Consider the following 25,609-nt stretch of genomic DNA (forward strand, 5'->3'; position numbering starts at 1 on the left):
ATTAAGAGTTAAAGACCAAAAGTAAACAAATTCAGACTTCTGGGTGGGTAGAAAGGTGGAAAACTCTTTAACATGCAAAATTCAGAAGTATACAGTGAAAAGTCTGACTACACTATTTTCATTTGGACTTAAACAGATGAATAAAAACAAAAGCAAATTCTGACAAAATAAATTATGGCTGGAAAAAGAAATTATATATATGCATGACAGAAGATCAGAAGATTCAACTAAGGAAGATAATCAGACACAATATCTGTTTTCTTTCATTCATACCTTTTTTTTCCCCCAAAAAACTAAAACGGAGTTTGTTATTTACTGAAGAAATGTCAATAAGGCCCTTTAGTGGTAACTTTCAATAGTGCATGATGACTAAGAGACACACAACTACTAAAAATTAAACAGCTGTGACCTGATCTCCTGCCAACATTCCTGCGTTCTTCCTTACCTCCACCATGAGACAAAACATCTAATAGTCAATGCCATATTTTAAGGGAAAACCCTCATTACACAAACATATTTTGAATACATTACATTACAAATTATAGACTGTGAAAAGGCAATGCAAAATTTATTCTTAAATATTCGCAAATGTGTCTACTTCCTTTACATATACCCATTTTTCAAGGAATGCAATCTGAAAAAATATTACCTTTGGCTGCTGAGGGAATATTCTTTTTCCAATGCCTTGAAAATGTTGCCAAACAGCTTTCTGCATTTGTAAATAACTGTCAGATGAAAGGGACAGAGACACTTAAATACCTATAAAATCCTCACTGCAAGATTATCATTATCACTATTTCTTCTGCCTTTTTTCCTTCTGCAACTCATTATCCGTATTTCTTTACAGATGCATACACCACCAAGTATTTTACTCCTATAGAGTTTCATATGAGCAAAAATAAATTTGTTTCAAAATTAAATATTGGCAGTATTTATGTGTGGGGGGGGTAGTACTTTCTTAATTCTCACTGATTAGCTACACCATTTGGGCATAATAAAACTTTAGAGACCATATCCTGCCTTAACAGGAAGGGGGAGCAATACCTTTTTTAAAAAAAGGTTATTCAATACAAAGAATGGAACACATACAGACTTTGTAACAGTGCAAAGGACAGCAGGGGAAACCAAATTATTTAGATGGACATGCCAGAGGAGGCAGCTAACATCAATCACTAAGTTCATCCACAAATGAGAAAGTCTTCAGCTTTACCTGCAGTATCCCTGTAGTACTGATTCTAATTACATTCTTCTGGAGAACTGGGGAAATCCATGACTTTCCACAGATCTCCAGATGCTCTCCTTCATAATACCCTAGCCAACATGGTGTAGTTAGAATAAGTATTACTATAAAACAGCAAGCATAATTGATATTTTAGACCAGGAGTTATTCCATGCTTGTAACTGGCATGTAATCAACAGTATTTAAATCAAACAAGCCTTTCTTAGGATGTTTCAACTCTTAAGTAGCAGCAGGAATATTGTAAATTTTGTGTCATATCAATTTTCTGTCACATCAAGCTTTAAAGAGATCAGTTTGACAAATTTGCTATCATCTTAAGCCAAAATAACACCAGAGACCCACACCTCATACCTAGCTGCAATATGAACTTTGTCTCAACTCAAGCTCTAACTCAGCTGTGGTATCATTCCTTGGTCTGTCTCTGTTACAGAAATAATGAAAGTGTGAACAGACAGAGCCTTTATCAGGACTATGTATCTTTCAACAGCCAATCAAAAAAAGTAAGAGACAAATATCTCTACGGATTTCCCTTCAGAATCAATAAGTCTCACAGACTTCAGGATGGATAAAGAAGAGAATATGTGGATGTTTGTGGTGGAGACTCCACTGCAGTACAGCACCTCCCACCTGGAAAATGCATGGTCACATGTGTACAAATAAGTCATCTCTAGTTTGAACTGCACCATCTTCATTTAGCTGTCATGGGCTCTGACAAAGCATTTAAGAAAAAGATTAGAGGGCTCCTAAAGAAGGAACTACATTTCCCTGCCTGGGGCATACCACTTGTCTGAGGTTGGTTGGAACAGGCCTGAAATATTAATGAGTAAGCCATTTGTCAAGAAAATTATGCAAGAAAAGTCATACAAAGGGGTTAGCAATAAGATTCCAAGCTAGGGCAGTGCACACTAAGCACTTGAAAGAGAAAACAGGAAGGAAAAAAAATTTCATTTGCCTGCCCACATTCATAAGCTTTGGAAGAAAACAGTAAATTAATGAGTAAAACATGAGACTCAGTAATAACAGGTACTAACTTCAAAAAGTGACTATGAGCTGCTCTAGGTCAAGAATTAATGTTTTTAGGTATTGATTCCTTCAAGACATTTCTCCTAGTGACATTCTTTGCAAATAAACTTGCTTACCAGGTAGTATGTGAGCTAAAAAGCATTGTCATGACAGAAGACACTGAATTATTGAAAATTCACATAAGTAAATGGGGAAAACAAAAACTATTCCCACAAGGGAAAGACACATGAAACCAAAAAAGCACACTCTTCTCGAAGTTTCCTCACAAATCATAGTGAAGAAAAGCAAAGACAAAATTGTAACCACTCTGTCAAATCACATGTTAAAATCTATACTCTCTAAACAGACTGAAGACCTAAATCACTTCCAGGAGTTTCCAAGCATCACTTCTCCGTAAGAGGAACTTGCAAAAGAAAAAGATGGAAAACACTTCAGTCAGACTCCGTGTTTTATATTTATTTTTAATTTTTATATATTTATCATGTAAGTATGTTTTAGAGCCAGGTACCCTATAATTTTATATAGCACTCCTTATATAAGAAATTTGAAGGCTTAGTTTTTAAGTAGACAGTGCTAGTTTTTACTGTAAGGAAATCTGAAAAGCATTCAAAGCATCACAGTATATTAAAAACTAATCTAAAATTCGCATTAAATATGACGATTGTCAAATAAAGCAAATTAATAATTTATTTTGGTTTACCAAAACCTAGCCATAGTCACCTTGCCAAATGTTAAGCACATCCAACAATGTGATCCATAGGTTTAATCACTATTGACACTAACTGGACTCCATGACATACCCAGAACAGTGTGATGCAGCAGCATTTAGACTTCCATTAAGCAGCACTCTTCTTTTCCAAAGCATATCTCTGCATCAGATCTCAAAGTGCTTTTCAGCCATTAACCAGTTAAGCTCTACAGTATGCCCATGGGAAAAGTATTGCATTATTTATACCCATTAGTGCAGCAGTTCCCAAGTCAAAAGCACTGTATTTCAACATCTTGGCTTTCACCTTTTTTTTCCCAAATTGTTTTGACTATATTGCCATTTTTCTCTGTGTTCAGAATTTTTTGTTGTTTGCAATATCATTTTATCAACAGTTTAACAAGTATAACTGCTACTGTGAACAGAATCAAAATGTTTTGAGAGCAGCTTGCCAGAACTGCCCATTAGGAACAACACTGAACAGCTCAGAAAAAGTGAGATATTCTTATTGAAACAATCTTCTCCTTGAATGTGCAGATTTTTAAGGTTTAAACCTACATTCCTCAAGCAAGAATTAGAGAGCCATTGCTCTGCTTGTATTGTGGCTCAAACATCAATGTTATGGTAATTACAATTATGTTCTTAGTATGATCAGGAGAGAACAACTGTAGAGGTAAAAGACATTCAGGGAGGATGGTATAGGGAAGGTATATAAATGAAGCTTTATTAAGACAAACGGGGAAATGCAAAACTGGGGGGACTCACCATTGCTGCTGTGCCTGTTCCATGGCAGGGTTGGCCTAAAACCCAGCAAGGCATTCACAAATTGTTATCTTCTAGATAGGATTTCACCTCTGTTCACTATGTTTACCAAAAGCAAGGAGAGCATTTATTTCAATGAAGACATTATACCACAGAAGCACAGAATTATTAAGGTTGGCAGCCTGTTCCAGTGCTCTGCCACCTGAAACATAAAGAAGTTCTTCCTGATGTTGAGATGGAACTTCTTGTATTTTATTTTATGGCTACTGCTTCTCATCTTGACACTGGGCAACACTGAAAAGAGTCTGGCACCATCCTCTTGGCACCTGCCTTTTTGATATATGCATTAATGAGACACCCTCTCAGTCTTCTCCAGACTAAACAGGCCCAGCTCCTGTGGTCTGTGCTCATAAGAGCTTGTCCAGACCCCAAATCATCTTTGTGGCACTCACTGGAACCTCTCCAGGAGCTCCTTGCCCTTCCTGCACTGAGGAGCCCAGAAATGCACACAGCACTCCAGATGTGGCCTCACCAGAGCTGAGCAGAGGGGGAGGATCACCTCCCTTTTCCTGCTGGCCACATTCTTCCCAATGCACCCCAGGATGCCATTGGCCCTCGTGGCCATGAGGGTACTGTTGGGTTATGGTCAACTTGTCATCTACCACACTCTGTTTGTTGGTGACCTCTTTTGGGGAAGTGTCACACTGTACTTAACCCCACTGCTGCTTTTGCCTCAGTGGTTTTGCAGTGAATCATGTCAGCCTCCAAGTCCGGCCAGGGAAAAGAGAATTACACAGGTGGATGTTTGTCTCTCCTGTATCACTTGTGAGAACTAACAGAGTCATCTGAGATTCAAACGCATTACAAGATCCAAGGCAAGCAATTAAGAGTCTTTTAGTCATATTTACCAGTGAAAACCTGGCCAAAAGCCACAGCACACCATCAGCCTTATGATTTGGCTCTGCAGGGGCCAAAACGCTTGGTGCCAGCCTGGCACAGCAGCCAGCATTTGCTGGAGTTTTGCAAAACCGGCTCAGCAGAGCTCACACAAAGCCCACAACAGCTTCAGAGTAAAGGAAAAAGAAAGCAAATCTCACCAATGTCATGAAACAGGCAGAGGATGTCTACTACACCATGCATTGTTACCATTACAGTAGACCTTGAATCCAGGAAGACTAAAAACAAAATCTGAGGATACAACACATGAAAGGGAAATTGTCATGCCTGGTGCTGCCAGCATAGGCAATCCGAAAGAAATGTGAGGCCACTAGTGACAGGAACCACATACAAGCACTAAATAATCCTACATTATAATCTTCACAATGACCAGTGGGTGAAGGAAAACCAAATGCACAGCGTAATTTAAAAGCATTATAAGATGCTTAGAAACCAAATCATTACTGAACAGAGACGTAGGTCTCAATGTGCAATAAGGAGGGAAACTGTGACTTGCTGAGACCGGAATCAACTACCTGGGACCTGAGAAGGCCACAATGAATTAGCTTTATGGTAAAAAGGTATGGCCACAACACCCCTCCCCCACATAAATTAAAAAAACAAAAGACTACTACTACAATAAGCTGCAGGCAAGGAAAATCAGGTTTTATTTAACAAAGAAAAACATAACCGGCATCTACACAACACCTAACTCGGACAGACACAGATTTATGATGTGCGCCAATATTTTTTCACTACAAAACTTTCATATTGCGTTCCTGGAATTCTAGAGATCACTGCCCAGACCTAATAAGTAAAAATGATGGCTCAGAATTGTTTTCTTCTCAGTACCTGCTAGCTCAAAGGTACAATTTCCCAAGTATAGACTATCATGTAAGCAACACAGGGATTGACTCTTTTCATTTTGGGGGTATTTTTCCTCTGTAGTTAATATCTTATTTGGTCTTAAAACATATTAACTTTATTTTCATACTACTAATCTGCATATACTCAAAGAATCAAAATATTTACAGTAAATTTGTCCAGCTTACAATATGATATAACAAAATCTGACCTAGCACAGCAGATCATTCCATTTTCTATGCAGCTTTAAAATATGAGTATTGGACGCTACTTTTGAGGCTGAGTAGACAAAATCATATTCATCGCATCTGATGAACCTAATTCATCTACAAATCTACTGAATGCCCAAATGTGAACTTGCAATTTATTCAAAAACATGTAAGAAAATTGCAACAATTTCTATGCATAATTGCACAAACATCTAACTTCACTACCTCTAAATTAATTTGCATGTGGCACTTTCATATTCGTAAAATTAGAAGTAAACATTTACAGTTGTTTACATGTTTCTACCCCACCAGCCAAGGATGAAAAGTCTCAGGATGAAAGTTTTTTAATTCTGAAAGTAAAAGCTGCTATCCTGGACCTTTCTAGCATTTAATTTCTGCCATTCCAATGCACTTACTGGCATCTGGGCTAGTAACTCTCCTTTTCCACTTCTCTCTGTCATCTGCTGGGAAACAGAGAAATAATTAGATTGACTCAAGCAGTTCTGATTGCTTTCAGTGTGCGGTTCACTTCCTGACACCAGAGAGAGGAGCTGTGATAAATAAGGATCAATAGACTGGATAGGAATGTTTAAATTTTCCTCAAAGCTGAAGAGTAATGCCACAAAAAAAAAAATGAACTTTTCATTTAGGACAAGTTATTTCGCAAAAAAAGTTGAGTGAGTTTACTGTGCAGCAAAGTTTACCAAAGAGTTGTGAAGACTAGAATTTAAACAAAATGAAACTCAAGTCAGTCTTTTCCGTTCTCATTTACTTCTTACTAGAAGCACGGCTCAAAGGAAAGGAAAGCAATCAAGGCATGATGTTAACATTTCAACATCAGTTAAAGAAGAATTACATCCAGTGGAGGGGTCTTCAATCACAGACTGTTGCAAAATCTTACATGAAATACACCATTACAATCAGCACCTCTGTTCATAATTACAGGACAAGATCAAATACCGTGTACAGGCAGAAAAATAATAATAATAAAAAATTACCACCTCTTGCTTCCAGGCTGATGCTATTTAATTAAGATAGAAGTAGAGGAAAGATAGTTTCCTGCATTATCATTGCTGTCATAGACCTGTTGTGGGCATTCAGTCTTCTTTAGCAGTACATGAATTTGAGATAAAATAACTAAAAAGCACTCAATAAGACTTATTTTTTCTTAAAGTCTTCAAGCCAGATTCTCCTCACAGCAGAGTAGCAAACTAAGGAAAGCTCTTCTAATGTCTCTTTCATACTTTCAAATTACTTCCCTGCTATTATGGTTAATTGAATACCATGTGAAGTGGGTAAATCATAATGTTTGGTCAGAAAAACAAGAGGCAAATTTCAGCAGTCCTTTAATATGATGGGCTTTTTGTATCACTTTCTACAAGTTTGTTGTAAATGGCAAAATAAATAACAGAAATATATATTTTGGTGTGTCCAGTGATGACATATATTCACACTTAAGACTGAAATTCACCACTTTGAGAAGGGTGGCACCTAACTCATTGCCAGGTTCAGCCTTGTAAAGATAACTACAAAATCGTGCACACTTCTGCCACCTGAATCCTGCCCTAGGTGTATCTCACACAGCAGGAATTTGCAGCTTAAGGCCTGAACTCAAATCTGTTTACCGAGAGCCTTAGAACACAGCCTTTTTACATAACAGGTACTCTCAAAAAAATCTTGTGTAAATAAAATTACATCTTCATAAGAATGCCCAGCATTCAACTGTTCAAATAATTACCATGTTCATCTCCACCCTAAAGGTATCCACACTTTACTCAATTTAAGTTCCTTGTGCATCAGTCATTTAGTGCAGTCAGTACAATCATCATGCAAATTTCTATTATTTCACTCAAAACCCACAAGTTTATTATTAGCAATTTGTGGGCAATTAGTGTAAATACCAGCAGACTTGGATTTATCTCAATTAGTGTTTGTTTCAATTCCACAGGCAAACAAGAAATCATCTGCAGTAAGAGTACCAATGACTATGTCTAGCTGCAGTCATGCTGCTGTGTTTGGCCATCTCTCTCTTAGAAAGAAAAAAAAAAAATAAATTTTACATAGAATTCTGCATATTTTCCAGTATGTCACACAATGCCTTCAGGACATACAATTTGCTCCAGGACATGCTTCTACCTATAAATACAAATGATACAAAACATACACCAGTCAAGAAGTCAAATATAAGTTCTGAAACAAAATACTATGCTTTGATATTTGAAAGGATACTTTCATATTTGTCTCTTCTATAGCAACTGTGATCTGCATTGTTATAAGCATCCAATAACTACAGGAGTCCAACAGAAGCCTGATTATTAAAGCTACTAAAACAGTCACAGAATATCCTTATCTGACCATTCAACTATTGTGTCCTGGGTTGACAGGACATATTGGCAAATAGGTAGCTACTAATGTGCAAACAAGCACCTCCAACTTTTCTTTTCATGCTATGAGATCATTTAGCAAAAATTAAATCTTGTTCTGCACTAACTACTCCTACTTGTTCCTTATGCACCATCAGATCATTAAAAAATTCAGCTTTTATTCTATCCCACTGAGAAACAGTGGGGAAAAGGTAGCCCAGGCCAGAAACCACAAGATTCCTAATTTCTCTTCTATGCTTTCCAGCTTGTATTACCAAAGAAAAGGCTGCTGACTTCCCCACATATGCCTTCTCATAAGCAGGTGTTTTCTACAGGAAACTACTAGTGAATGAAGGCAAAATCTGATTTTATTACCCCAAAATATTATTAATAACTCTGTCAAACACAAGATGGTTTGCTGAGTGGGCTTTAGCAAGGAGCTGAACTTGGTCCAGTTTCAGGGAGTGTTTCCATTAGCAACCTACAGAACTGAACAGAGGACATGCTTAAATCTGCAGATCAACACGAGCGAGCACTGCAGGTATGCTGGATAACAGGACTGGCACCCAAAATCATTCTGTCAAACTAGAGAAGTGCTCATAAAAATAGTAGAACAACTCATCAGGGGCAAGCACAACTTTCCATACTTTGTCAAAGCCAGCTGCACACCGACAGCAGAGCAAATAAAGTGTTAGACAACACCTTCCTGAGAGGGGAATCGGGGCTTGTAACAGACCATGAGCCAATAAATGTTCAAAATGGGACTCAAAAAACAAAGAGCCATCATTATATAAACAGGTATGGTTATATAAACACATAAAATGCTAGGAAGCATTCCTGTTTAGCAGGAAGGAACAAATATGTCAAATTTTTGGCATAACCTCTCAAAAAATACAAAACAATACCAAAAAAATACAAAACAATTTGAAGTGTACAAAGACAGCAGCAGAAATTACAAGCCTCAAAGAAAGAATTGTGTAGAAAGACTGAATATACTAGGACTACATAGCCAGAGAGGAAACAAACTAAAGGCACTTCCACCACCATCATCAGATCTCAAAGAAGTAGAACACTTTCCGGATTAACCTTGTCTCCACTGCACTCTGGCTAGGGCATGCAGCAACTCGCCTACCAAAACTAAAGTTTGAAAAATTTGTGTAAGGTATAAGGAGAAGTCTTTCTACAAATACAGTGACATGCTGTAAGAGAGGGCTTGTGCAGACCCGATTGTAGTTTTATTATTTCATGCAGATTTCTGAACAGCTGGGCTAAAAAGAAACAGGTGTAAAATTCAACCTGCTTTGGGGGCCAGACTACTCAGTATCTCAAGGTCTTTCCAGTCTTATTGTGGTTTGTTATAATTTCTATGATCATTATCACAATTTTTTTAATGAAGCACATATTAAGGGCTCATTCCTTAGAGGTCTAGCCAAGTCTTTATTTCAGTAGCAGTTTTAATGGTGCTCATGGCTTTATGCCAGTTATATTGCTGAAAGCTTAGCAGGTGATGTATTTGCTTATAGGCACTGTCATATTTTATCCATCTCAGCATCTATTTAGTAAGTGCTTTAACATTCTAGAGTATGGCAGGTGCTATATAAAACACAGCATTTTTTTCCATATTTTATTCTCCTCATTGGCATTCCTGCTCTCAGATTAACTGGCAAAAGTACAAACATTCACAGCATTTTTTAAAAAGAAAGTCTGAGTGCTCACTGACAGCCACAGTTAGCTCTGTACTATCAGTAAACAAAAGACAGCAACACTGTTCCTTCCCTATTACAACAAAATCTCTCAGCAGTTTTTTGTATAGAAGGAAATATGATGGTAGACAAACTGCAGTGGCCATTTAGACACCAGCTGATAATTGTGTGTTGGAACAACGCTACCTGGATTACTTAAAATGTATTATGGTGGCATTTCAATTATTCCCTTCATCTTGTTTCATGGCAGAGGATAGGCAGGGAAATCCATATGGATTAGGCTTTTCCATTCATAATTTCATGCTACTCTTGTAGGATTTCTAGTTGGTCTAGGTAAAAACTTCTCCTGAAATTAATGGATTATACCAGAAACAACTATGGAAATCATATTGATCTGACAAGATACTATTTTTACTCCATTCTTCAAACTGCAGTCATATGTATTGCAATGTTTTAACTTCTTTTTTAGTATTCCTTCATACAGAAGTCATCATTTCCATTACTTGGGTTCTTGAAAAACTTCTCATTTCTCTTCAATCTTGTTTTAGAGAATAAGGGGACTGAGACTGAATACAATACTCAAGAGGCAATATTTCAACTGATATTACCAAAACAAAGTAACTTTGGGAAGGTCATCTCCTCCTATCCCAATGCTCTTCTTTATTTACATTTCAACTTGACTGCATGCCTCATTGCAGTGAGATTAAACATTAAGCACAACATAAACCTGTATGATTCTGTGACTTTACTACTTGGAGAACTTGAAAATAAGATATTTCTCCTTTTCTTAAAGCAACTAGGTTTTTAATTCGTAATCTGTTACTCCAACACCTCTAAGCAGATTCACATAGAAATGCAAGGAACATATTTGAATTTTATTCACAATGCTTTCACTTTTGACCATCACTATAAGAAATGAACAGAAATGTCTCCCAACTAATCACGGCAGATATTCACATCCAAGAGATTCAGAAACAATCTTTCACTCTCAATGCTATTTTATCTCAGGGCAAAAAAATAAGGTAATACAGGCAAACACTGGCAGAAGCAGAGAAAAAAAAAGTTGTTTTCCTTCTTCTATCCTGTGCCATTAGGAAAAAACCTTTTTTTAACAATATGTCACTTGTGTAGCAGCTGTGTCCTATTGAAAAATGCTCAAACCCATGGAAAAATTGTGTAAGATGTCAGATACATGGTATGGGCCAGTCCATTTAGTATTTTTATGTGTTTCAAATACCTATAAGTCATCTGAAGACAAATTTTATGAACAGCTGAAAAATCTCAAAATGTAATTCCTAAGGTGGAATTCTCACTTCACATCACAGAGTGCTACTCCCAGTGAGCAGAATATTTCAGGGTGCATTTCTATACAATCACAGAATCTACTACACTAGGAGCAAAATTACTGATCTAGCATCTTACCAATAGCAGCAGAGAAGGTCAAGGCAAGATAAAGAATAGGATAATAGGCCCTCTTATAAAGCAGCTTGGAATCAACTTTCCTTTTTTTTCTTTGTAAAGAAATCAAGTACAGAAAAAAATTTTAGACCCCCAAGCATGAAAAATCCTACACAAATATTTAATGCATTTTGCAGGACAGAGAGCTCCACAACAGATCTAATGATAAAATATATATGTTAGCACGCATAACCTTTCCTTGAATAAAGCCAAGTGAGTGGAAAACTAACAATGCAATCAATAGCATCAAAAGCATTTCCAATACGCTCTCCAAAATGTTTTTGTCTCTTCTCCTAGTAGACCTACCACTGATCATTCCATCAGAAACACAAACAGAACATGAAGGGCATCCATTGCAAACATATCCAGAAGAGAAAACAATCCCTTTCTCTTCTCCACTCTATCAGTTCTGTGAAGCAGTATAGTCCTTTTTTAAATTGCATATACTGGTGACAGAAAAGCAGCCACTTGGCAAGCAGATTACTTCTAAATTTTTTAATTTATAACCACAAAAGTTAAGGCTTTCCTCTTCCAGAGTTATTGTAACTTTTAGAGCAGGACAAGCAATGTTTATAATGATTTAAATCATTAATCTGTTTTTAAAATCCTGTATTTTTCATATGGGAGAAGTTATCAGCTTTCATCCACTGCAGAGCACATGCTTTTTTTTATTTCCTGTAAAGTTTCCTATAAACTGCAAAGTTTCAAGGCACTAAATCTTAGGTGCACTTTGTTTAGATACTGAATTTTACTACAACTCATACTTACAGGCTTTTTATATGTATATTAAAATAGCTTCCTTTTTGGACTATATATAGGCATGAAATAACTAAAGAGTAGATTTACAGATGCAGAAAATGAAAACTACCTACAATAAAAATGCAAAACCCTCTGAAGTGTTAGTAAATAAACTTTTCTGTAGAACATTTTTGGTGTACTGTATATCAAACTCAATGGTGAGTGTACAGCATAAAATTTTACTGATAAGATCTTAAGATTACTACTTATGACTCACAAGCAACAACAGTTGCCATACAAAATACTGTATAGAAGTGATGGTAAAACTTGCAGACTTTAAGACATAAGTAACCACCATTCTGCTAAGATCTTAATTACATATGTTATGCTGGGGGGACCACTTCACAGGTCAAACAGGGTCTCAAATCTCCCTGAATTTCCATTTGATAATCAACCATTCCCTTTTTCCCCTGCCAAATCTATCTTGGCATCATCTTAGTTTATGATTTTAATGGAAAGAGTGAAAATCAAGCAGAATCTATCTCAGCTCTGCTCAGCCTATCAATGCACAAAGCTTCCAGGGGCTACTAACACAAGGTGAAAATGAAGCTAATTTTATACTCAAGAAAAATGGAGCTCTGAGAAGTACTATTAATTTCTAAACCTTCTGAAACCCCAAAGAAGTTAAGACTCACCCCAAAGCCTTGTTATATCAAACTTTTAACTGTATTTTAATTACTGGAGTTTCAATTAGATTCATGCTTGATTCTACAGGAATACAAGCTCAAAGACAAACCTGAAGCTGGCCAAATGCTGTCTGATCCATCACACTTCATTGTGCCCTCTTCTGGAGCTACAGGCATGTGCACAGCCCAGGAAAAAGTTAATAAGAACTCACATCCTTATGTGCACAACTTCAACCATATGATTTGTCTGCAAAGGAAGAGTTTCATGTCAATAGCAAAAGGTGAGGGAGGAGGAACAATCCACAGATTTTAACCTAAAACAGATTTTTTTTCTTACTATTTTAAATTGTGAAACCACTTCTTCTGCACGTTAAGATAACTTGCAAAATAATTGTCCCTGATTGAATTACCTACAACAGAGTATGCAGGAAATGGGAGAAGCTTTTTTCACCTGTGAATACCAACCCATGACTACAGCAATCTAAACTGAAAAGGACTTTCATCAAATCTCCTAATGCACTTCCCCTTTTAATGGTGGGCTCCATGGAATAATGGACACTCCCAGATGAAACTTGCCACTTTACAGAACAATTTTACAATTAGAGAGATCTTTTTTTGAAAGAAGAAATCATCTTCCTACAATTTTTTGCCTTAAGTAATTTACACATTTTTAGGTTTTTTGGCCTCTGGTGAATTCATGTAAAAATTACATAATAATTCAACAGTTCAAAGTTTTATGGAAAATCTTCTTTTGCCAATTCCTGAAGTAAATTTTAGTACAGTAAGAACATGAACCTGGAGGGAAAGAAAGGAAGGGGATCTGCCTTCATTTAACCAATCTGTCATAGACACCTTCTCCCCCTCTTGCATCTCCTCCTTTATTTGTGTGAATGAACTGCACGGAGCAGCCACACTGATTTTAGCAGCACTACTGCTACTGAAGAGGTCTGACCCCCAAAAGACATACTGACAGATGATGAAGCAGCATTAGTGTTGCAGAATAACAACAATTTACATTAAAAGCTGACAAACTACTTGTTCAATAAAACTGTTCATTTCCTTTTTCATGCACTTGTTGAAAAGCACCAGAGCAGAGTTTAGAACAGTCTTTTACCATCTGAATAGCATCTGTTAATTTAATCAGCTCAGTTCATCCTGCATGTCAGACTCGGCTGCACCAATATCATCAGTATTGAACATGTCTGTACAAAATGTATCTGTTTAAAAGCGTATCAGTTAATGGCTTAATAAAAGTAGTCAGCAAAGCTAAAGGCCTTCTGTTTGTAGAGGAAACAAAATAATCAGGTTCTACATAAAGCTGTAAGCCACATGTCCAGAAATTCTTAAAAATCACTTTCCAAATTAAGTCCTCATTCCCTTCAGGACCTCCATCATTCAAATGTACAAAGGCATGAAAGTGTGTAAAGGAACACACCAGCTGGCAGAGTCATTCAGAAGTCATTTTGAATGGATAACCATGTTACTGGTTTGCAAAATAACAATTTATGTTTGCTCTATCAAAACAAAAAAAACACCTTAACAAAAAACTACAGCTCAAAAAAAAATTACAGACTTCACAGGTTTGGGTAAAGGATGCACCTTCAGACAGAAGTGGAAAGCTTAGTAACTGCAAAATCATCTTGCCTTCTCCAGCAACTAGTTCTACACTGGCTCTTTCATTTCATTGTAAGTAAGAGTATTAAATATCAAAGGTGCAAAACCTTTTTTTTTCCTTTTAATATTGAGGTTGAAGTGTTCAGAGTACACATATTAATGTATTTTCAAACCACAGCAAGCTACTTCACAACAGATGAGAAATACCACCAAGGTAACAAAAACATTCCACCTGCACATGTGTAACAAACATGCAATATTCCTGCTTTAGCAAACAATATTGTATATCACTATTAAATTGAACCAAAGGTTACAGGGCTTCCATAACAAACCCCAAATATCACAGATTTCCCCTCTTCAAATAGTTTAATTTGAATCGCACATTATATTCATGAAAATAAAGAAATCAGATATTTTGGTTAGCAACAGAAGTTCAAAGATAGCTCTTAGAAGCTATTTTACATGAGTTACTAGCACTTCCATCAACTATTACAACTATTACATATTATATTAACCTTTCAGACACTGCACATTCTGAGGTAGATTTACAGGGCCATACATTTACACTTTACTATTCTTAATTTACCCCTAAGCATCTTAGGCCTAATTCATCACCAGAATAATATCACAGCATATGCCCCATCTGAGACAGCCACAACACATAGAGTATCACCATACAAGATCAGAAAGCATCGGCACAAACAGAGCAACACCATACCACATCAGACAGCTTCAAGCATGGACCCTCCTTGCTCTTCAGCCCTACCATTTACACCCCTGGTGTTCATGCATTGCACCTGTGTGCCCTGTGTTCCCTTTGGGGATTGCCCAGTGCACCTCAGCACTCCCTGTCTCGGTACCTTCAATACCGGGCACCTGTCCTGCACAGCTGCAGCCCATCAGGGATGAGGCTCAATCCCAGCCCCACTCCCAATTACCACAAACTCTGTGCCTGCAGAATAAGGCAGTGAAACAGCACGGAAAGCACTTCTGTTGTAACAGTCATAGAAAACAATTGCTCCGTTATTGATTCCTCCCGACAGCTGCATCATCCTGAGATTTGACTACACGCAGTAGGTCCCAGGAAACAGATCCACTGGTCTGAGTTTCAGATGGCATGAAGTCGGAGGTAGCCTGTGATTTCTCCTAATGTAACTAGAAGAGATGATCCTGCAGTGTCTTTCCTGCCATCTGTCCAGGTACACTGGACCTCACACGTGAAAGGAGCGACCAGCTGGCCCAGGCATCAGAGACCCAAACAAAAAGGTGTCTCCTTACTTGCAAACAGCAGACAAGGTACTACTTAAATAAAAAATTCTCTGAATCTGCTTGAGGCAGGCTAAGAATCTGTTCCTTCCTTCACTTACAGCAAACTATTGTTATTGGAATGGAGGAAACCCAAATCAAATTCTGTGTTGAGACCTGAACTATATTCCAAGCTCTGCACATACATGCAAAGTCCTTATCTCAAACAACCCACAAAAAAGGAGCAACACCAATATAGTCCTTACAAAATTTCTTTGTATTTTTTTCCTTTGTCAAAATAAGTAAGATCTAAAAAAAAAAAAAAATATATATATATATATACTCAATACTTAAGTGTATATATATTATAGGTGTATAAAGAACAAAGCTGGGGAACACTAATTTCCTGCATAGTAGAATAAGCACCTGCTTACATCTGGAAATACCTGATTATTGCAATAAACATTGGCCAAAATGACTCAAAAAAACATGGAAGATAATATAAACACCTTTTTGCCACTTCATAGTTCATATTTTATGCCTAACTTTTCCAGAAGAAAAATCATAATTATCTTGTAAGACTGAAACCACCTGTACCTTACCTGCTCAAGATCATATTCATTAACTATAAACTAGAAGAACACAGTATCCAGAAACATTCTGCTTCGTTCAATAAAAATAAAGCCTTTGTTTAGCCTATTTGCTAGTTTTCCATGTGAATTATGGTTTTGAGGGAAAGTGTATACTGCTTGGTTTCTGTATTTTTAATTGAATTTAAATTTCCATCAAAATGTTGCAAATTAAAATTAATTATTAGCTAGTAAGCAGGAAATACATCAATCATTCTTATAAAATTAGAATGTGTAAATATTAAGAAACCAGCTATATTGTGTTAGACTGTATAATTGCTTAAAAGTAAAAAAAAAAAAAAGTTTACTTTAGCATAAAGGACTAACATTACTTACCAAGCAACTAATTTAACTTTTTTTCCAGGTGGTGAAAACCAAGCATTTTCAAGGAAAATAACACATAATGCACAAAAGCTGCTCTATTCCTTTAAAGAATTCTTTTTTAATTTTGATTTAATCAATTCAGCTTGACTGATATCCTGGTTTGCTCACAGCAATCTTCAAGCTCCCCCTCCCATGACCAGAATAAAGGTTGCTAAGTTTCATACTGATGGGGAGTAGGGAGCTGCTAGCTCACATAAATGATTTCTGGCGTGCATCAAAGGAAGGCCTTTGCAAGGGTCCTCCCTAACAATCTTCAAGTGATTCTCTCAGGAAAACTGATTACTCTCTAAAGATGGTAGTCTGGAATAGAGTTCCCAGTCTCAATTAACCTGGGCTGGTTTCAGCTAATGAAGTGGAAGTGAGGAAAAAAATTAACAAGATATAGTACACTACTTTTAGCATATGGCCTTATTTATATTTAGAGCTGCTTCAAGCCCTAAAATGGACATTTGATCAATATATAGTAAAGTTAAAATCAGCAAAAAAAAATTTATTTTATTTGCAGCGCCTAAATTAAGTATCTTTATAAAAATAACAAGCAAGGCACATCATAAAATGGAAACTGCACTGTAAAGGTATCTCTAAGTAAGTTTAGCTGAAAACAGAGATGGGAGAAAACATGTCAGTCTTGTGTTCAAGAAGGAGGATCTGGGGAACTACAAGCCAGTCAGGCTCACCTCAATCCCTGAGAAGGTGTCGGAGTAACTATCTTGGAAATAACTTCCAAAGCACGTGAGGGTGATTAGGAGACTTCAGCCTGAATTTATAAAGGGGAAATCATGTCTGATACCCCTGTTAGCCTTCCATAAAGAGATTTCTGTCTTGGGAGATGAGAGACGTGGACACAGGTTGGTCCTGACTTTAGCAGGGCTTTTGGCAGCGTCTCCCTTTATGTATTCATAAAGAAAGTGACAAGGTGGTAAGCGGGCAGCGAGTGGTGGTCAGTGAGGTGGACTGGACAGGGGCTGCACTGTCAGCCTTGGGAGATTGTTATCAGCTGCAAACAGTCCACCTAGAGGCTGGTGAGCAGCAGTGTGCCCCAGGGGTCATACGGGGTCCAGTACTATTTTAACAGCTCCATTTGTGACCAAGTAGAAACTTACAGATGACACAAAACTGGGAAGCATTGCTGATAAACCAGATGAATGTGGCACCGTTCAGAGGCACCACGACAGGCTGAGAAAATGGGCCAACAGGAACATCAGCAAGTTCAACAAAGAGAAGAGCAAAACCCTGCTCCTGGGGAGGATTTACCTCAAGCACTGGTATATGCTGGGGTCTGGCTAGCAGGGCAGCAGCTTTGCAGGAAAAGAGCTGATGGTCCAAATGGGTAACAAGCTGACTGTGAGCCAGTCACACAAAGAAAGGCCTAGAGCATCCTGAGGTGCATCAGGAAAACCACTTCCAGCAGGCCAAGGGAGCTGATCCTTCCCTCTGCTCTGTACCAGTAAGGCCACACCTGGATTGCTGTGTCCAGCTTTGGGCTTCCCAGTGAAGCCCAGGGAAGGGCCACAGAGATGATAAAGGGATCATAGCATCACAAAAACACTGGAATAATAATGAAATAATCAGGTTTCCATCTGTTTTTGTTGGATTTCCTCTAAAGCATGGTTAATATTAAGCCTGAGCAACAATACCATCTTTAACATACTCTGCAAATCAAAGCAACATGTTTCTGCCACAAAAAAACAAAAAAACAAAAAAAAAAAAAAAAAAAAAAAAAACCAAACAAAAAAAAAATTAAAGAGATAATGCCATATGTTTTGTGTCCAGCAGAATGTTTCAAAATATCTCGGTATTTTGAAGAGGAAGGATGACTACTCAACTTCTTTCAGTATTTTTAAAAATAAATCAAGATTTCTGTTTTCAAAAAGAAAAGGGAAAAAAATCCCAAACAAACAGTAACATGCTGACTTCCATTCTTACATATGACAAGCTAAAAAATACTCTTTAAATGTCAATCTATTTTTCATAGCAGGTATGTGGGGGTGATGGGTTGTTTAGTTTTTCCAAACAGGGCAGCTGCAACTATTTGCAAATCAAAGAAATCCTAGCGCTCTCTGGTGTAAGAACTTCATTTTTTTCACTTTACCAGAGAGCTCAAGTAGTGGCTCTTAGTTGTGCTAAGAAAAGGAAACTGCAGAGCTCTGAAAGTGTCCTGCTATTGAGAAAGAGGCATGCAACCCAAAGAAAAGACAAATCAAAACTTACATAATCCCTACCAGAAATGTGTTCCCTGGAAATGTTCTGCTGTATGCTCATAACTCCTTATGAAATAAAGGCTCCAGTATCCATGCAGTGTTTTAAGTAAAGGGTAACAGGCCATTTTCTTCATGACTGTCTTTGATTTTATCATCTAAGTGTTTAAATCTACACTGGCTCAAACACCACCTACAATTATGCCAACACTTCATCAAAAATAACTTTATATATATATTAAAAAAAACCAAAACCACAAACCCAAACCCACACCAGATATCTATTCTAAGTCATGGAGTCAGGAGAAATTCACCATGCTGGAATCCCCCATCACCATCTAGAGGGTGTTATCAGACAGCACAGTGAGGTGCAAATAGGCAGAGACAGAGAAAACACCATTTGAAAATGAGAAAAAGTCTTCACTTCCTCCTTTTAGAATTCATAGAGTAATATAAAACAGTTTCTGGTTTACCTTCTTTCTAACCCACTCCATCTCCCTTATATATTTACTACACATGTTCAATGCCCTATTTAACTCTGTTTGGTTTTCATATTCTTTTTCCCTAGAGCATTATACCTATTTTTAAAAAATAGCATCAATGACACACTGTTCTCACGTCATAATTTCTTTTCAACTTTTTAATCAAATTGAGTTATGCTTTATATTCTATTTTCTTCTCTCCCAGTACAAGAAACTCATACACAGGCACAGGAATGAGCAAAGACGTTTTCCTACATAACCACATCTTTCTACTCTTTATAAACATTTTACCATCTCTGGCCACAGCCTTTCATCATTTATTTACAATAAATATTTTTCAATCCTCTAATCTTCCTCTAGCCTCTAGTTCCCTACCTGAGTTGCTGTGTGACCTGACACCAACCCAGCAAAGTATTTATACTGTTCAAGACCTTTGCAGTACTTTAAATATCTCCTTAATGGCTTTAGCAGATTGGAGCAAAACACTGAGTGTCCTGAAGAACCAATGTTTTTCTTCTACCAATTGATGAGAAGATTTTTTTTAATTTGTGGCATCGCCTCTAAATCACCTCCTGGAGAAGCTTCCAGAACAAAACCACAGGGCTCTTCTTGCCCTGTCATCCCATAGCACCCAAATTTTTAATCCTTCTGGGTTTTTGCCTCAGATTAACGTGTTAATATATCACATGCATGGTCAACCAGAATAAATATTATTTTGGTACATCTATTTTCCAGTGTCATGATATTTATTCATTCCAGTATCCTTCATGTGGCCCTGGCTAAGTATTGTTCTTTCCTTTATTTTGGCACCTATCAAAACCTCACAGGTAACTAGTAATTTCATTCCCAAAGTAGTGAGAAAACAGAATTATTTTCCTGCTTATATACTACCCATATCTAATGAACAGGTTACCATTTCTTCACCTCTCACAAAGCAGGAACAATAGATGTAAGGCTTTAATCCTCCAGGTTAATTGAAAATCTTACAAGCCTTCATCTACACACCATAAAGTTTAATAGAAATTTCTCCCATCATAATGCACAGGTTTAAGTGGCTATGCATGTGACCCCTAAACTCATACTCATTACTTCAAAGAGCCTGTAAAGTTTTAGAAGGAATAAACAGTGATAATGCACAACCACAAATTGGAATAATTGTAGAGATTTAAAAGGACAGGAGAGAAAGAAACTCAGCAGAATTTTGTTCTTGATTTGTTTTTTCACACTTGGGGAAGGAAGGTTACTTGTTTGGGATATTTGGACGAGAAAAAAAAAATCACATTTTCTTCATCACAGGTGTTTTTTCTGGTCAAACCTAAAACCCCAAAAATTATTAGAAAACAGACATGTAAAACTAAGTTTGTCTCTTCCTGTTATTTGAGACTATTTTAGTGAGGCATATATAGGAAAACTCCTCAGCTCTAAAGGCCCTCCTCCCATTCCTGAAAATAAAGTCAAAAAATAAAGCAGAGCTCTCCATCCATGCCTGTTCCTTAATTATCACATTTTTATAGAGCATCTCATATCACTGGGCATTGTACTTAACACCTCCAACTTCTGGAACAGGAGATGAGAGCAGAAACCAAACTTTCATTACATAAACACACTTTCCTTATGAAATAAGCTTAGAAATGTAAATTTGTAATTTTCCAAGCGTAGAACAAAAATGGTGGCTGGCAAATACAGCCACAAACAAACCACTTTGTTTATAGACACACAGAAAAAGAAATCATGTTTTGAAACTGTCAGTGTATCATTTTATTTGCTTTACCATACATGAATAAAAGACCAAGCTCTGACAATAGGAAACACTATTAAATTATGTTTGTTTCTTTCAAATTAAGCATATATGGTTTGTAATCTTGGTTTGAGTACATGAGAACACTCTGATCCCTTTCAACATCTGTGACAAAAGAGGGCAAGAAAAACCCAAAGCACACCTGCACACCACTCCCTGTGGAAAGGGACACATCTGGAAAAGAAAATATTTGGGTAAAGTTGGGGTAGAAGACAGGGCTGAAATGGAATTTTTCTCCTGTCTATCAACAGGCCTTGATTTTGAACAGATACTGTCCAGAAGCCAGTAACATATTTGCTGCATCTTGTAATCATTCATGTCTGTGCTATTTACAGATGTGTATACATGTGCATGCACACACTCTTACAAATTTTATATATATATATATATATATATATATATATATATATATTATTACAAGCTGTTGCTCATTTATGCTTTTCTCTAGTTAACTAAGGAGCACTATTGTGGGAGGATGGACTGTAGGAGAATAGGGATAGTGCTGAAAGCAAACTCGCCCCTGAGGAGTTGCAGCCTTACTAATTACCAAAGAGTAGGAACAGCCATGCCCTGAACAGATCACAGCTATGTCCAACAAGAATGGGTGTTATAAAAGAGTGGGTTAGCAGATTGAGAGGAGAGTTGGAGTTTGTTAGGTGTGTTCTAGGAGCAGTAAGGGTAAGGTGGTTGTGCACGGGACAGGTAGGCTTCAACCAGCTGTACAGAATTAAAAGAAAAGGAGTCAGCGTTGTGAAAAACTGCCTGTGGGAACTCACAGAGAGAGGGTATGAAAGTTTTATAGTAAGGTGATGAACTGATAGTGACAGTCAGACTGGTGCCAAATACTGACACCAACAATTGCTGGCCAGTATGGGGATGAGTCCCAACACACTACTTTCCAATCTCTCTTTTTCTGTAAAATTACCTGGAAGCACATGTGACATGATTCCACAAGCTGAAGTATTTACATACAGACTGAACACATCTCTGCAAGTTATGCCCTACCCTTGACAGAAGTTACTGGAAAGAATAGATTAAATCCTCTGATCATCCCACTCATTCTGTCAATCTAGATAATATAAAGCTCCCTCCTACTTTCACATAAGTAACAGTTGAACTTTGTTATTTCATATTAAAAACAACAAGGAGGAGAAAAACATGTATTTTAAGGACCTGTAGAGCTGAAGGTTTACATGTATTTTCCCTCTACTTACCTCATTTCTAAATGACCTTCTTTAAGGTGAATTCCCAAGCAGGGTGAAGTTCTAAAATATTTAGTAGTTGTTTATTTATATATTTGTTTATTTATTGAATGTTTTCATCTTTCCTTTTCAAAAAGACATGAGTCTTATGCAAAGATTTCCCATGCTAGAATGCAATCCCCCCTCCACCACAAGTTCTTCATTAGATGAGGGTATCTGAGTTCTTTGTGAGACAGAGCATTGACCTGTGGGTCAGGAGCCTCATGTAGCTGCTGCACTGGTCTAACTGACAGTAGGATGCTTTAAAAAGCACAAAGTAGAAGATCTGCAGTAAAGGAGAACACTTTATACATAAATAAAGATATGCAACATCACCGGGGGAAATCTAGAACTGATAATCTCTCTCTTTTGAATTTTCCTCAACTTGATGGGCTCCTTTGCCTCAAACAAGGACAGGAGCAAGTTTTGTCACAAAACCTATTAAAAATGTGCAGTCACAAAGCATTTGGGTCAATACCTCCACTTTGACTATATTGTTTTATTACTCTCTTGAAACATTTTATTTCTACATTATTAAATAAAGAAATGTAGGAGTGTCTCAGTGTAATCAGCTACATATGTTACCCTGATTCCAACAAATAATTCATTATATACACCTTGCTTTAGCTGATGGTACATTTGTATTATGATTTAAAGTGGAAGGGATGTACTTGTTACCAGGGATTACTTTGGGGTTTACACTTTTGAACTTCTTCCAAAAGATGGCCTTTTTATAACCACCAGGCAGGTTTCTCTAAAATTGGAACAGAGAATGAATTGTGAGAAATTAAATGAGAAGAAAGACACGAGGTCCTCATGAATGCTGTCACATTCATTTAGAGGTTTTTTGCATTAAAACCAAATTGTTCATTACCCAAAACATCCAGGACTCAGTTCAGAGGTTAGTAGAGAGCCACAGAAAGTGGCTCCAAAACTTTGCATCTCATACTTCAAAATTGTGGTGGGTGACCTACACTGAAATAAAAACAATACAGACTCCAGTGATGAAAACATATATAAGTTCTCCCTCAAGCAAATCTGGCTGACACTAGTGGAATACTCTGTTCACTGGGCCAGATCATGAGTGCTAAAATCCACATACCTGGGATAATTCCCTTCTGTATAGAAATTCTTCCTGAAAACATAAAGAGAGTATCTTTTGGACTGACTTTTAAAGTGGGGAGGGGAATCACTGAGGTCAAACTAAATTCAACTATGTTGACATGGCTCTCCATCCCAAATGACAAACTACTGCTATCATCACTTTAGTCTGTTTACTGTAGTTTAAAGCTCAGTATTACAGAAATGCAAAGTAATCAACCAGAATAATAATGTAGAGGAAAAGTTCCATTACCAACAGTTCAAAGCCTGGATAAAACATGCAATTCCCCAGAGGCAAACTGGGATGCAGAAAAGTTGCAAAAACCAAGTAATACTCTGTAAAAATGTAATATTATGTAAATATTATATATTTCACTCTTTTTTGTGCAGTAGCTTTATCCCTGTGGATTACATCTGTTCTCAGGGACCTCAAATCCTTGCTGATTGAACAGATTACTATAATCTATTACCAGGATAAACCAGAATGGATATTGAACTACCACTTAGAAAAAATAAACTATAAAACTTCACACCACCACCACCAACAAAGAAACTCATATGTAGAACATAACTCTTTAGCTCCTCAAATCTGTCATCTGTCATTTATCTCTGTTCTTTCTATATGAGTGACAATGGCTATTTTTAAACACAGGAGAGCAAGAATGGATATAAGGATAGGTAATGAAAGAGTGCAGTAACCATAATGAGGATAATGGGGTGTTCGAGGATTTCCTTAATTAAATGGCTGGTGGCAAGAGAAACTCTCAGCACCTACACAGAACAAACTACATGACAACTAATAGGAGGAGGAGAAAGAGTACAGGCACGTCAAGAGAACGATTTGGTAGTATTCAACATTCAATATAAAATTCAATATTCAATATAAAATTCAGCTGAGATCAAGAGCTGTAAAAGGATGTGCTTGCAGCACAATGCCTGGAGGGGAAAAGAAGAAGGCATCCCAGATGTCTGCAAGGAAAAACATTTCTATTGTTTTCTAGTAAAAATATTCAAGAAAGCCAAATTGGAACTGAAACTCAAATCTATATACTGTATAACATATAGTATATATATTACTATATCAGTGCAATTTAACTTTAAGAGAAACATAATACAATAATCTTAATAACTAGCAAGTAACAAATAATTCTGAGTTAAAGATGATCAGATTTCTCAGCTTTTCCTATATCTGTGGCCACACACTATATGTGCTCACACATTTAAGGTTTAAGTGTATGTTCATGTGTGTTCACCTTTCTTCCAGGTGGAAGAACTGGATCAGTTTTAATATCATATCAGACAATAAAGTTCGTGACCACAACTACAAACCTGATAACACAGTCCAATAGTATAGTACTGGTTCTCCAAAGGGATGGGTAAGCTGAGCTCTCTTGGAAGCAAGGATGAAGTTGCAAGGAAGATGAGTAGGGAAGTTGCAAGGAAGATGAGTAGGAAAGTTGCAAGGAAAGAAGAGTAGGAAAGCACAGGGAGGCAGAGCTGTGAAACTGTGACCTGGCCCTTCAGCCACAGATGTTTCATGTGGAGTCAAGTACGGGCTTTTGTTCATCCATTTTCAAATCCAGTCAGGTGATATGTTTCAAATGCATGCTGATGATAGGTGTGGGTTAGTCCCACACAGTTAGGTCCAAACAGTCTAGACAACCTCCCATACTCACAATAAAATGTTTCCTATTTTAACAGCACCTTGCCTATCTTGCCTCTTCAGAAAGGAAATAAACTCTTGATTAAACTTTTTTAAATGTAGTTTTATGTAGATAAAGTTTGTCTTTTAATAACTTCGAATCATAGAGCCTGCTGAGTTGGAAGGGACTCATCAGGACCATTGAGTCCAACTCCTGTGTACCAGATTTATGTTCTTGTGTTCTCTCATGACAAGAAATGCAACAGAGGACAGATTCTCAATAGTTCTTCATTCTTTTCATATTTCAGCAGAAAAAGAAGTTAAGAGAGCCCCCTATATTAATCACCAAAGTGGTAAAACAGTCCACTAATAAGTCAGTGTTGTATGGATTACTTCATAAGGACAGGCTGAGGAAAATAAAACTTGCAAGCTGGCTAGAGAAGATGACAAAAAGAAGATATCCGTGAGTCCAATACTCAGCAAGCAAACAAAGACTTTTCATCAGCCCCTATTGGAGATCCCTTGGTGACTTTTGAATAGAGAACAATCAAAAAAAGAGAAACAAAAAATCCAGCAGATGGCTCTAA

At 37.2% G+C, this 25,609-nt stretch overlaps 1 protein-coding gene across 21 annotated transcripts in view; it reads right to left on the reverse strand.

Annotated features, from left to right (window-relative positions):
- FARS2 (phenylalanyl-tRNA synthetase 2, mitochondrial) overlaps positions 1–25,609 on the reverse strand; it is a 230,754-nt gene that overhangs the window by 182,168 nt on the left and 22,977 nt on the right. For 7 of the 21 annotated variants that reach the window (XR_010365111.1, XM_064425555.1, XM_064425664.1 and 4 more), the window contains exon 1: positions 15,021–15,102. The exons of 6 other annotated variants lie outside the window; for them this stretch is intronic. Coding sequence is in view for 12 of the 15 variants with exons in the window: in XM_064425555.1 (XP_064281625.1) it covers positions 15,021–15,071 (51 nt within the window). In the remaining 3 variants the exon portion in view is untranslated. Of the gene's footprint in view, positions 1–6,156; positions 6,178–12,798; positions 12,936–14,888; positions 15,103–16,512; positions 16,662–25,609 lie in introns of those variants that run through there. 8 more of the 21 variants (XM_064425606.1, XM_064425597.1, XM_064425590.1 and 5 more) reach the window with 8 other exon arrangements.

The sequence above is a fragment of the Passer domesticus genome, chromosome 1, assembly GCF_036417665.1.
Source record: "Passer domesticus isolate bPasDom1 chromosome 1, bPasDom1.hap1, whole genome shotgun sequence".
Lineage (NCBI taxonomy): Eukaryota > Metazoa > Chordata > Aves > Passeriformes > Passeridae > Passer > Passer domesticus.